General features: G+C 32.0%; 1 protein-coding gene and 1 pseudogene across 1 annotated transcript; both read right to left on the bottom strand.

The window, feature by feature from the left end:
• Positions 1 to 2,854: 2,854 nt before the first annotated feature.
• On the bottom strand, positions 2,855 to 6,292 carry LOC123888081 (annotated as a pseudogene).
• A 2,638-nt stretch (positions 6,293 to 8,930) lies between these two features.
• On the bottom strand, positions 8,931 to 12,791 carry LOC123888082 (putative receptor protein kinase ZmPK1). The gene is made up of 2 exons (XM_045937044.1): positions 12,113 to 12,791; positions 8,931 to 11,302 (listed from the first exon to the last, which is right to left on the bottom strand). The coding sequence occupies exons 1-2, from the start codon at positions 12,390 to 12,392 to the stop codon at positions 9,195 to 9,197; spliced, it is 2,388 nt and encodes a 795-aa protein (XP_045793000.1). The 5' UTR covers positions 12,393 to 12,791; the 3' UTR covers positions 8,931 to 9,194.
• Between the last annotated feature and the right edge of the window lie 2,262 nt (positions 12,792 to 15,053).

The raw sequence follows: 15,053 nt of genomic DNA on the forward strand, positions 1-15,053 counted from the left end.
CTTTATGTTTGACTACGGACTGACAAGTGAACCAGTCTGTCGTCGAGTAATCAATTCTCAATTGAATGAGTTCGTCTCCACAGGATTGTGCCAAAGCGACTAATTTTGATTCAGGTGAGAAATGTAGGTTAAGTGCTTTTGAATCCCTCCTCTATTCCTGATTGGTAATTTGGTATTATATTACTTACTATTCCTTTTATTGTCTGGCGGATTAATTATAAGTGGTAAATTGTGCTCTCGCTTTACTCTATTGCAAATGAAGACATTGTTACTAAATTATGATAAGAGAATCCATGTTGTCACATATTAACCTTACCATGTTCTCACGTTAAGCTTACCTTGGTTGAACAACCGTAAATATGCAGAAATTAATGATGTAATTATTAACCCTATAGCCCCTAGCCTCGGGTACTTGTACTACCATTCCCAGTTCCAGCTAGCTATATTATCTATTAGTTTGGGATTAGACGTGTTGTCACGGGATCACCTAATCTAGGGTCCGTTTGGTTTTATGTAAAAAAAGTGGGAGGAAAAAAAATTACGCAAACCAATGCATAAATTTTGACTAAAGTTAGTCAAAATTTATGCATTGGTTTGCGTAATTTTTTTTCCTTTCACTTTTTTTCAATAGAACCAAACAGGTGTAAGAGTTGAAATGGAATTACTGTGACATACCAAAGTAATACAAATAAATTAGAGTTTGATATACCAAAAGTAATTCATCGATGGGTGTAATTTTTAAAAGAATTGGTTTTGCCATTTTACAATGGATTAGCGGCGTAGCTTGTTGTCCATTTGTCTTTCACTCATGTGTAATTATTTTGGATATATATATATATATATATATATATATATATATATATATATATATATATATATATATATATATATATATATATATATATATATATATATATATATATATAGGGGCGTTTCCGAGTTTTAGGAGGCTCTGTGCAAAATATAAAAATGGCCCCTTAATAAAAAAAATTATTTTTAATTTTTTTTTATTTAAATTGCATATAATATAAAAATAAAAAAATCATTTTTATTCTTGTAAACATATAAATTATCAATATTAAACCAATTGCATTGAATCAAATGAGACAAGAAATACAAAATAATTATCTTTGTATATAACGTCAAAAAGCAACCTCCTAATCAGGGACGGATCCAGGAATTTATAAAACGTGAGGCCGAAAAATGTAATACTTCCTCGGTGTTTAATTTTTTTGTCTTTTAACCTTTGAGCACACATGTTAAAAAAAATTACATTACAAGGTTGGAACTTTTTTTTATGCTTAATTCATTTGACGCGTACTTTTAATTTTTATAAGTATACAAATTAAAAGAAAAGTTCTTAGTTAGATTGTTTGAGAGAACCTAAACTTAATTCATGTGTATAAGACAATTTTTAGTTAATTTTTACTTACTTTTTGACTGAACTTCAAATTACTAGAATCTCAAAATAGTTAACAACCAAAAATCAATTAAACTAAAATATATTATTGATTATTATACACACAAAGTTGGACGCATTTAATTTAATTCTATCACTAAATAGAACAATTGCAAGCTTGAAATCATGGTTGTATATTATTAATAGTACTATATATCATTATCATTATGGAGTATATGATAACAAGAGGGAGGGAGGGGTCCAAACCCCTGCTTGCCCCTCTGTAAATCCGTCCCTGCTCCTAATCTAAGGTTAAATTTTATGTAAAGATTAAAATGATTAGAACTATATTTACGAGTATAGATGACTAATCTGTTGATACTCATATGGTATTTGATGAATATTAACAATATATAACTATTATTTCAAGGCCTAAAAATTAATCTATTAATATACATATGATATTTTATAGGTGTAAATAATATATAAGCAATATTATAGAACCTCAAAATTTTGAGTTGAGGCCCGATATCGATAATTTAAAAGGAAAAGAAAAGTATTGCTATTTAGGACCATAGCACTTCGTGTGAATGAAATGTCATGTTTGAATTTTCAATGCATTATTGACGTCGCGGCAGGTCTTAGTGGTGGAATTTGGAAACTTGGGAGACTAAGGAGTATATAATACTCCATCAACTATCAACTACTAAAAATCTGCTTATTTCGTTCGGTGAGCATAACTCAGTTAATTGAGATTTAAACCTAGATACTCCCACCATTTTACTTTAAAAAGTGAAATTCTAACTACTAAACCATTTGCTTAATATATATCTCTCTTTGAAGATCTTTCTTTCAACGTGAAAAGAAAAAGTGAAAGAAAGAAACCAAGAGATTCGAACAAAGAAAGTACCTTAAACCTATGGCGGAGATGGCGAAGAAATATGCCAAGACTTTAAACCTTTGGCGGAGATGGCGGTGACCGAGAGAAATATGAATCGAGGCAAAATTGCAGAACGGAGACGTTAGAATCGATGACTAGACCGTCAAAGGAAGGAGGTGGCATCGATGAGGAATTACTTATGGAGGAGGAAGAAGATTGTGGTGAACAATGAGAACTCGAATCAGAGAGTAAAGTGAATGGAGATAACACTTTTGCTTTAGATAGTGTTAAGATACCATATTAGAATTGAGAGTTGGTCTAACTCAACCCTATGTAGCCGATTTTGTAAGATGGTACCAGAGCCTCTCCTCCATCTTCTGAGCCGCCTGCTACCGGGTTTCCGATCGGACCATCCACCATTTATATCCAGACTCCAAGCCCAGTAGTGCTGGGCACGAGGAAGTGTGGTAAGAAGTCTCACATCGATTGTGAAATGACTGAATGTGTGTTTATAAGTTAGCATTTTAGCAGTTACATTATATCTCATTTGATACATTATATCTCATTTGATTCAAAGTGAGAATATTAATTTAATGATGAAAATAATCTTATACAGCATGAAAAACTTGTCTCACATAGACTTCACCAATAAAAACCATAGATACAAATTTAAGATTCAGTTTAATCAAAGATTCTATTATGTCAAGATCAAGAAACCAATGGATAAATCTCAGCATTACACAATCGGCTACATAGGGTTGAGTTAGCCCATAGTCAAGTGGATAAATCATGACTTTGAAGCATCTCAACCACTTGACTCATAGTAGGTCTAATATCCCTATCTTCCTCAACACAGTCCAAAGCAACTCTAGCCAAAATTTCCATTTTACTCAAATCACAATTATTCACCATTGAAGGATCTATAATTTCTTCCACCCAACATGCACTCCTCTTTTTCTCTCTTACCCAAGTTATCAATCTTCCATTATATGCCACTTCTCCATCATCTCCTTCTATATTCATCATTGTTGAACTCTTTCCAGTTATCATCTCCAACACAACAATCCCATAACTATAAACATCTACTTTAGATGTTATTGGTAAATTCAAAATCCATTCAGGCGCCATATATCCTCTTGTTCCTCTTATCATTGAGAATTCTGAATTATTGTTGAGATTGTTTCTATTTTGGAGTTTAGACAATCCAAAATCTGCTAACTTGGGTTGAAAGTTAGAATCAAGAAGTATATTTTGTGGCTTTATATCACAATGCAAAATCCACTCCAAACATTCTTCATGTAGATAAGCTAAAACTCTAGCAATTCCTAAAGCTATATCATACCTTTTACTCCAATCTAGGGTATTTGTTTTAGATGAAAGATTTTCGGCTAAAGAACCATTTTCCATGTACTCATATACCAAAATTCTATGCTTACCTTCAACACAATAACCCCACATTTCAATCAAGTTCATATGATTAAGCCTTCCAATGATGTTTACTTCGGCGAGAAACTCTCCCTCTCCTTGTTGAGCTTCATACAATCTCTTTACGGCTACATGTCTTTGATCCGGCAATGTACCTCTATATACAACTCCTCCTCCGCCTCTTCCAATCTCATTACTGAAATTCTTTGTTGCAACCTTCAACTCGGAGTAACTATAATTTCTAAATCCCAATAATGCATGATAAAGGTTTTGTTGATTTGCATTAGACTTTTTGTTGGTCTTATTTTAAAAAACAAAAACCACAAAAAAGAAAACAAATTCTAAAACACCAACTGCAATCGAAAGCCAAAGAAAAAACTTCACCAAATTGCTTGTAGGTTTGTTGGCATAGTCTTTGTGAAGCAGCACCCTATAAACATGATCTTGTACACTCATCGACTCTTCTTTGAAGAAGTTATTACCTTTTGGAAGTCTCAAGTAAATTGTTCCTAGAAAACTTGGTGAATGCCTTCCATTCAACAATTGTAGCTTAGTATAACATTTGAATATGCCTTGGTCTTCTTCATATTTGTATTGAAATGCACTACATTTACAATCTTGTAAACATAAATTCTCACAACTTTCGTAAGTACTATTATAAAAAAAATTAATGTCATATCCATAAAGCTCAAACCCTTTTAATTTTAAAAAGGTAGATTCACTTCTATTGCAAGTAAAATCAAACATAGGTTCACAACCATAAGACCAATCACTATGGTTTTTCACTTTGTATCCGGGCAAGCAAGAGCATTTCTTACCCTTTTTAGGATCATAGCTGCAAGTGCTATTTGCTCCACAAATTCCATGAATGATGCAAATATCAGATATGACTTGCAATGATACATACCAGTTATATAACACGTTTTTTCGACTGTAAACTCGAATATTACCATCAAAATCCATGGTCAGTCTTCTTTGCATTTGAATTCCATAATCATATGTGGAAAAAATGTAATTATCAGATGAAATAAACCTTCCAAGAGAATCCAACAATGCAATTCTAGTACTATTGTAATTGAACCTTCCAGCTTGCCAGACTGATAACGAAGATGGAGGCCAATATGTACTGGAAACATCAGGACCATCATAATCGAGACGAATAACATTGTTATCATCAAAGAATAACTTATAAAAGCCAGAAGAATGATTACTCTGGCTTCTTGAAGAAACAAGATTTGTGTGTCTGGTGAGAGGTTGATTAGGAAGGAGAGTATTTGTTGGAAAATCAAAGCTTTGCCATAAGATGGTAGTTCCTTGAAGCTCACGTAACACAAGATTACCATCTTCTTTAAGATACAACTCTAAGTGTGCATTTGATGCTGTATTTGAAGACCAAGTGTTGTGTTGACCCGCATCGAGCAAAAGCATGTTACCTGTGTTTAAGATGAAAAGCTTTGAATGCTTACCTGTAGGACACTAGAAATTTGAAATTCTTTCCTCCCATATGTTTCAAAATTTTCAAATTGACCCTCTAAACTTTCAAAAATTGCAAGTTAACCCTTACATTTTAAAAAATAGTATATTGCCCCCTAAATTTTTTCAAATGAATCCTTTAAATTTTTGAAAATTGCAAATAAGTCTCTATTTTTCAAATTTAAAATTTGACCATAACTTTTCAAATTTATGAAAATGGCCCAAGATACAACAAAATTTTCTATTCATATATTCAAACACATTTAGAAATGAAGGTAACTTTAGAATTGCTTAGAATTTTTAATTACTCCATCCAAATACACTTGAACCGAACAAGAAACTGGAGTATGATACAACTAAGCCCAATAACGCCTATTTGGGCTGATCGCCTGAGCGCATACTAAGAAGCGCATTTAAACATAACCAAATACTGATGGTGGACACCAAGACCACGTCTGGCCACCAGATATAGCCCACGAGGGAAAAATGCTCTGGAGTGGAGAGACAGTTATTCCCCTCATTTGCATACCCCTATTTACCTATAATCTTAGCAGGAACAACACTATAAACCTTTTAAAATTGCCACCATCTTAAAAATTCTCCAAATTAATAATCCAAGCAAGAAAATTAACATAGAAGGATTGGAATTTCCTCTAAAAAATCAATTATCTCAAAACAATCTTCCATTGAGTTTGGACCGAGTAATTAGATATTTTAGAGAATTCAGAATCGTAAACAATTGAAATGATTCTATTTGAATTTTTTAAAAAAAACACACAACAAAATTATGTTAGGCAATAATTTTAACGTTACCATTCACAAGTTGTTCCCGGTTTGCCATCCATACAATATTGGCTGGGTTGTGACTGTGATTCTGAAGCTCCGTGAACCATATGGCGAATGAAAATGCATTTTCTCCAATTTGATAGAACCCAGCAGAGAATATTCCATTTGAAGAGACAATTACATCTTTTTCATGTTTCTCTACTGATAGAGATGAACCCTTTTTCAATGATGTTAAATAACATGAACAATATTGGAAGGAAAATAGCATGAAGGCTAGAAAGAAAATATGTGAAATTGTGAAAGGCATAGTTAGTTAATGTTGTATATTGCAATGTAAACTATAATATTGATCATGAGTATATATATATATATATATATATATATATATATATATATATATATATATATATATATATAGGGGGCTGCTAACTTAGACCCAGTTGGGTCTAAGTTAGCAAGGTGCACCTTTTCAGTTGGACAAAAATACCCATTCTTTTTAATTAATTAACCAAATTACCATCAATGGACGCGGATCTAGTGTCGCGCGCGTACCGCAGGACCATGGTTACAAACCGTTGATTTCCATCAGACAGCCAAGATCTGATCTCATCAAGACTGTCTGATCAATCAGACAGCCCAGATCATCCGAATCCATCAGATTCCAGCGCGTGCACCACACTGGATTACACCCTGGAGAGAGAAGAATCTACTTTTTAAAAGCAGGACACGTGTCGCTGTCTGATCGGCTGACAGCGACACGTGTCCTACTTTTAAAAAGCAAATTTTTCTCTCTCCAGGGTGTAATCCAGTGTGGCGCACGCGCTGGAATCTGATGGATCAGGATGATCTGGGCTGTCGGATTGATCAGACAGTCTTGATGAGATCAGATCTTGGCTGTCTGATGGAAATCAACGGTCTGTAACCATGGTCCTTCGGTACGCGCGCGACACTGGATCCGCGTCCATTGATGGGTATTTTGGTTAATTAATTAAAAAGAATGGGTATTTTAGTCTAATTGAAAAGGTGCACCTTGCTAACTTAGACCTAACTAGGGTCTAAGTTAGAAAACTCCATATATATATATATATATATATATTTCTTGTAGTAATTAATGTGCAAGTGTGTATATTTTATAGAAACATATAGAAAATATTGCTAAGTAGGACCATATGTGAAATGTTATAAGTTTTCAATGCTTTATTGACGCGGCAAGTCTTTGTGGTGGATTTGGAAACTTGGGAGAGTGGGAGAGTAAGGTCTTGGTCTTCTTTAAAGAAGTACTATTATATTACCTTGTAAGAGATAAAGTTTTGAAATTCTATTTGTTATAATTATTAGTGGGGCCAGACAGGCGCGCGCCTGCATGTGTCTAACTTATATCAAAAAAAAAAACTCTTATGTTATGAAATTAAAAATCAGAGATTAATAAATTTTTGCAATTAAAAAATGTACCTTATTTAAATTTCTGCAAGAATTGTGATAGTTGGAAGACCTTAATAAAAAAGAACCATTATGTTAATTGAATTTAAAATGAAGGGTAATTTAGACAATATAAAAAGTCCAGCCCAAACTCACCTATCCTTTTTATATATTGTTATAGATTTCTGTCTCTATAACAAAAATATAAATATAAAATTAGTTGTTTGATTAGTTAGTTAACTCTTATAACTTAGAATTACAATTCTCTTACGTAGGGGTGACAAAATAGATAAATTATTTTCATTATAACAATAAAAGATTAATGAATTTTCATTCAACTGGCTTGAGCTAAGAAGGGACCTAGATTTTTTACATTAAAAAATCTTACATTCATCTGTATTTAGGGCCCGTTTGGATAAACAACTTATATGAATGCTTATAGTATAAATGTGATGGAATTAGTGACGAAATATTGTAATTTTTATATTGACAAACATTAGTGACGGAATTTGTGATAGAAAAATCTGTCACAAATTTGATGAGATTAAATGTAGTGTGGAATGACCGAGCTTGGTAACGCTTGCTTGTGACTTAAGTTAGGGGCATGAAGGTGTTAGAAAAATATAACTGATGTGTGCGCGCAAAAAAAAAAATGTAGTGAAATGTTGTGACGAAATTTATCCATATTATTTATTTATTTTGATAAGATTACTTTTTTTTTTGAAAAATAAGAAACTTTTATTAACGGCTCAAAATGCGCCTCATATCGTTTTGGATATGAATAGTAATTTGATCGGGTAATGTAGAAAACCAATGTTTGTTGGGCTCACAAGAGACCCAAAGGGCCAAATTATGAGCAACACAATTAGGAAAATTGCTGTTTAGGGCCCGTCATTGCCCCCAGACCCCCTAAAAACCCAAAATTACCCCTTATTTTCATTTCAGTGTGCTTTGGGTTCTACCTTCCGAAATCACCTTCTAGTTGTTTATGCAGTTCCTGTTGTGCACAATAGGCTTTTGAAACCATAAAATAGTTAAAATGGAGTTTATTTTCATTAAACCATAACAGAAACATTAGATGGGTCCTAATTATTTCTCTTCCAACCTTGAAGGACTTAACAGTGTACACACCATTATTAGTGTCAGGCAAACAAAACTCATCAGGTAATAATTAGTGTTTCCTATAGGGGTGTTGAGGATCTGCTGGACTTCAAAAGGCTTTATTGTGTATTTTGTGTGTAGCAATAGAATCTGGAAGAGGACACTAAGATAATTTGATTTTTCAGTTTGATTTTTTGGAACTAATGTAATGCTTGTTATTATAAGCACTAGTATTAACAAAAACATAGTTAAATTTTCAAAATAGAAAACAAAAGCAGAGTTAAATACTTTATGAAAAATGTTACAGAAACACCATTTTCAGTGACAATTTTATAAATGTTATAGTAGTGTGATACAGATATAAATTATAAATATCACATATTGAAACTTCAGTAAAAATTAAACTTGTGCGATACACGACGTCATATTTATTATATTATATATAATAAAAACAACTTTGTCTATTATGCATAAATGAGACAAGTTCGTGCATCTCATTGGATTCAGTGTAAGACTTATTGGTCTATTGTGATGGGTTTGAGTACCCCTTCTAGTTGTACTCATTTCAATGATATCTCTTTCTTATAAAAAAAAAAAATGTAAGACTTCTTGATTCATTGATAAAAACAATCTTATGCATGATGAAAGACTTGTCTCACTTGTACATCATAGATTTGACCATTAAAAACCTATAACTTGACATTACACATATCACTCGAGTTCTCTATCACGACTTTGAAGCATTTCAACCACTTGACTCATAGAAGGTCTAATATCCCTATCTTCCTCAACACAGTCCAAAGCAACTCTAGCCAAAATTTCCATTTTACTCAAATCACAATTATTCACCATTGAAGGATCTATAATTTCTTCCACCCAACATGCACTCCTCTTTTTCTCTCTTACCCAAGTTATCAATCTTCCATTATATGCCACTTCTCCATCATCTCCTTCTATATTCATCATTGTTGAACTCTTTCCAGTTATCATCTCCAACACAACAATCCCATAACTATAAACATCTACTTTAGATGTTATTGGTAAATTCAAAATCCATTCAGGCGCCATATATCCTCTTGTTCCTCTTATCATTGAGAATTCTGAATTATTGTTTAGATTGTTTCTATTTTGGAGTTTAGACAATCCAAAATCTGCTAACTTGGGTTGAAAGTTAGCATCAAGAAGTATATTTTGTGGCTTTATATCACAATGCAAAATCCATTCCAAACATTCTTCATGTAGATAAGCTAACACTCTAGAAATTCCTAAAGCAATATCATACCTTTTGCTCCAATCAAGTTTATTAGAGGATAAATTTTCAGCTAAAGAACCATTTTCCATGTACTCATATACCAAAATTCTATGCTTACCTTCAACACAATAACCCCACATTTCAATCAAGTTCATGTGATTAAGCCTTCCAATGATGTTTACTTCGGCGAGAAACTCTCCTTCTCCTTGTTGAGCTTCATACAATCTCTTTACGGCTACATGTCTTTGATCCGGAAATGTACCTTTATAGACAACCCCTCCTCCACCTCTTCCAATCTCATTACTGAAATTCTTTGTTGCTACCTTCAACTCAGAGTAACTATATCTTCTAAATCCCAATGCATGATGATAGTTATGTTTATCTACACTACTCTTTTTGTTGGCAAATAAAAAAACAAAAACCAAAAGAAAACAAACACATTCTAAACCACCAACTGTAATTACAAGCCATTGAAAAAACTTTAACATGTGACTTATTGGTTTTCTTGGAAATTCTTTGTGAAACTGCACCGAACAAAACTGATCTTTTACACTCATAGTCTCTTCTTTAGAGAAGTGATTACTTTTTGGAAGTCTTAAGTAAGTTACTCCTGGAAAACTTGGTGAATGCCTCCCATTCAACAATTGTAGCTTTGTAAAGCAATTGAAGATGCCTTTGTCCTCTACAAATTTGTATTGGAATCCTTTACAATAACAATCTTGTAAACATAAATTCTCACAATTTTTGAAGGTACTATTTTGAACAAAATTATTGTCATAACCGAAGAGCTCGTAACCTTGTAATTTTAAAAAGGTAGACTCACTTCGATTGCAAGTAAAATCAAACATAGGTTTGCAGCCATAAGACCAATCACTATCGTTCGTCACTTTATACCCCGGCAAACAAGAGCATTTCTTACCCTTTTTAGAATCATAGCTACAAGTGCTATTTTCACCACAAATTCCATGAATAATGCAAGTATCAATTATGACTTGATATGAAATATACCAAATTTCTGACAAGTTTTTTCGACTATAAACTCGAATATTACCATCAGAATCCATGGTTAATCTTCTTTGCATAACCATACTATAATCATATGTGGAAAAAGAGTAATTATCGGAGGAAACGAATTTCCCAAAAGAATCCAACAAAGCAATTCTACTACTATTGTAATTGAACCTTCCAGCTTGCCAGCTCAACAAATAACGTGGAGGCCAATATGTACTCGAAACATCAGGACCATTATAGTGGAGACGAATAACATTGTTGTCATCAAAGAATAACTTATAGAAGCCAGAAGAATGATTACTCTGGCTTCTTGAAGAAACAAGATTTGTGTATCTTGTGAGAGGTTGATTGGGAAGGAGAGTATTTGTTGGAAAATCATAACTTTGCCACAAGATGGTAGTTCCTTGAAGCTCACGTAACACAAGATTACCATCTTCTTTAAGATACAACTCTAATGGTGCATCTGATGCTGTGTTTGAAGACCAAATGTTGTGTTGGTCCGCATCAATCAAGAGGATGTTACCTGTGTTTAAGAGGAAAAGCTTTGAAAGCTTACCTGTTAGAAATTTTATGGAAACGAAGAAATTAGATTTGAAGTTAAAAATATCAAGAATCAAGAATTCTAAAGCTCACTCTAACACTTAAATCAATGTATGTCTCACACTTTTAAAAATATGAATTCTATATAAAATAGTGAGACTCACATTCATTTCTATTTACTCTATTCAAAACCACTTTAAGCAAATTATATTAAACAATTGTAAAATACTACACGTTTTTTTCTCCACTCACAGCACGGATATCAAGGCGTGTAACAAATATAAAATGAATATTAGTAAAGTAGTTCTTGTGAAATGAAATATAGAGTTGTGAAATGGATTGGTCTAACCTAATCGAATTCATTGAGTGAGACTAATTAAATGGGCTACTTCGGTCCGTTGAGCCAGACTAATTAAATGGGCCAATCTAGCTCGACCCATTAGTTAGTAGGCTATATTTTAAGTAGTCCGGTCCAATCCATACGATAACTTTAATATTATTATTGATATTATTTTAATAAAAAAACACATAATTTCTTTGATAGTGGGTTTGGTCATAACCCAATTTCAGCATGGATTAAATGGGCTAGGGTAAAAAAATCCTATTGCATTTGCCTTTTTTTAGGCTCTACCCATCTAAAATTGTGGGCTAATGGACCGGTCCGTCAGTCCGATCCATTTTAAACAGCTCTATTAAATATGATACATAAAAGTATTTAGAATAATAATAAATGTTTCATTCATTTTTTAAATGGATAAATAACTTGAGATATATAAAAATCAGAAAAAGAATATATATAATTTGCATTAATTTTAACTTTACCTACCATTCACAGGTTGTTCACGGTTTGCCATCCAAACAATATTGGCTGGGTCATGACTGTGATTCTGCATCTCTGTAAACCATATGGCAAATGAAAATGCATTTTCTCCGATTTGATAGAAGCCAGCAGAGAATATTCCATTTGAAGAGACAATTACATCTTTTTCATGTTTCTCTACTGATAGAGATGAACCCTTTTTCAATGATGTTAAATAACATGAACAATATTGGAAAGGAAATAGAAAGATGACTAGAAGGAAAATATGAGAAACTGTGAAAGCCATATTGTTGGATGTTGCAATTGCAAATTTGCAATATAGAATAGAATAGATGTTTTATTTGTGGTACTGGTGGTGATAATGTGATGTGATTGTGATGTGTGTGTATTTAAGTGAAACACAGCGAATGTTTCTAGCTAGGACCTCAACTTGCTTGGTGGAAAAAGAAAATTTAAGTAAGGGTTTTAGGTCTCGAAAAACAAAAAAAAAATTCAAGACAAAAAGGTCTCTTATGGTAGAAAAAGGTCTTGGAGGAAAACATAAAACCTATGACAAAACTAATTACTATATAAATTTGAGATAATTTCTTTGCAACTCTGCAAAAATTACTTTATTTTAAAATTCGTTTTATGTCTCATTTAGTGTTAGGCCAATCCTGTACCATATATAGACTTTGATGAAGTCTTTTTATTCCTATCTTTGGTTGAGTATATTTAATGCTGATTTTGATAGACTTAATTTTGACACGGTTCTTTTCTTTGTGGTGGGTCTTGGAAAAACCATGGACTAAAAAGGAACATGTTCTCTTTCACACATTAACACTCTTGGTGGTTGGTGGTCCAACAAGTAGTGTGAAATCGTGACTAAAAAAATATATTTATGTTAATAGTTAAATTTTAATATGATTATCTTTACAAGTAGTTTATCGTGTTTAAAAATATTGTTACTATTTTGATAACGATATACAATTTTTGTTTAAAAATAAGTTAATGATTATTTTTATTTTTATGATTGAGATAACGAAAAAAGTCATGAATTTTTATTTCTAAATTAGAGTTGATTACAGTCGTTATAATTTTTAATAATTTTAAGTTTTGATATAAGGTAAACCACTTATAAAGTTGGTTCACCCCAACACTTAAATTACCTTAAAGTGTAATATACATTTAATTTTGTATCAGTGCTATTTCTAGCGAATTTTTATTTTGCAAAGCATCATGATCTTATTACTTAAAATTCAGGAATCGCATAACGATACACAATTGGGTAAGTTTGAAAAGTCAAGTCAATGAAATATAACAACTATTAATCATGAAAATTTGAGGAAAACTCCTTTCTCTTTAAGTAGCATTTTCCTTAATTTTTATAGGCGAAATATTTAATTCAAATTCGAACATGCATGTATTAAAAAAAGTGAACTCTATAAATACTTTTATAAAATTATAAGTACTATCATAAGGGCAAACTATCATTTTGGTGCCTAGAAGTGTATCTCGTAGTCATATTCATCTTTGATTGTATCACAATTGCAATTAGGTCATCAAGTGTCTCTTTTATTAGTCATTTTAGTCCTCAAATTTGTTTTTAGGTAGTCAATTTGGTCCTGAAATGTGTTTTTCGTTAGTCAATTTAGTTCATAAAATTACTAACAAAAGAGACATTAATTAGAGATGTATTTACTATTTTGATACATTCAAGGATCAATATGACAGACTTAATTATAAAAAATAAAAAAAAAAGATCAACATGACAGCAAGTTACACTTTCAGAAATTAAAATAGTGAATCACAACTGACTTTAAATTTTTTTTCTTTAATTTTTTGGACTAATTTTTGACTTTGTAAAATAAGAGCTAAGAGGAGAGAGATGTGTATTTTTTTAAAGAGAAAAATAATACTCTCTCAGATCAATTTTTATAAGAAAATTTTAATTTTTTAGGTTATTCAATAATAAATATAGTTGGTTTATATTATAACCAAATACATTAGTAATTCAATAAACTTAAAACAAAAAATTAACGGTTTCTTGTAAAAATGATTTGAGGGAGTATTCACTTGTTTTATTGCTAACTATTAAATTCCCCCTCCACAAAATTTGGACTGATGACCTGGCCTAAGAGACCCAAGTCAAATTCTAGTAGAAGACGTAATGTGTTATTGTCTCTCTATAGACAAAATTCTACAAAACCAATAATTATACTTCAATTTTTTTCAATATTGTATAGACAAATTTCTACAAACCCAATAATTGTACTTACTTTTCAACATTGTTGAAATAAGGGAACGTTCCTAATTAGAGAATTCACAATTTTCTTGATATATACTGTTACAAATCAAGGTAGAGTCTTCTTACTGTGATCCGAAGTTTGAACATTTTTAATAAAATTCAAATTATTATTGAAAATAAAATAATAAACCTTTATTTTTAAACTCATTCATGGGTGTCTGTGTTTTCTTTCCTCTCCCCTTTCTTTCCATCCAACCAAACACACCATAAATATCATGAAAAACAACTAATTAGCTTCAAATGTTCAATTTTTTTTTTTGAATAAACTAAATTAGCCCACTCAAATTGGCACCAGAGAGAATCGAACCTCAGACCTCAAGAGAACCTCAGACCTTCAATTTTTCTTGTTAAATACATTTTTCTCTAGTCCACCAACAATATGTGATATTTATAAAGCTTATCCGCAATCAACGCATTAAGTCAATGGGGAGTTATAAGGATGATTGAATGGTTGAGGTTGATCGATAAGAAAGTCAAGTTTCGATTCCCACACACAACAAAATCTATTAATACTAAGTTACTAGGAATTTGAGTAGTACGCTATAGGTCATGTGTTCGATTCAAGCTCATTGTAAACAAAAAAAAATATTAATACTAACTACTACTCCCTTCGGTACTTAATATAAGAAAACATTCACTTTCTAGATACATTGAAACATC

This window comes from Trifolium pratense, linkage group LG6 (genome assembly GCF_020283565.1).
Source record: "Trifolium pratense cultivar HEN17-A07 linkage group LG6, ARS_RC_1.1, whole genome shotgun sequence".
NCBI lineage: Eukaryota > Viridiplantae > Streptophyta > Magnoliopsida > Fabales > Fabaceae > Trifolium > Trifolium pratense.

Bases quoted from the DNA above. Each gene is read 5' to 3' on its own strand.
- LOC123888082 (XM_045937044.1), bottom strand. From the start codon at position 12,392: ATGGCTTTCACAGTTTCTCATATTTTCCTTCTAGTCATCTTTCTATTT. The intron at 11,303-12,112 runs GTAGGTAAAGTT...AATTTCTAACAG, and splicing joins CCGTGAACAACCTGTGAATG to GTAAGCTTTCAAAGCTTTTC.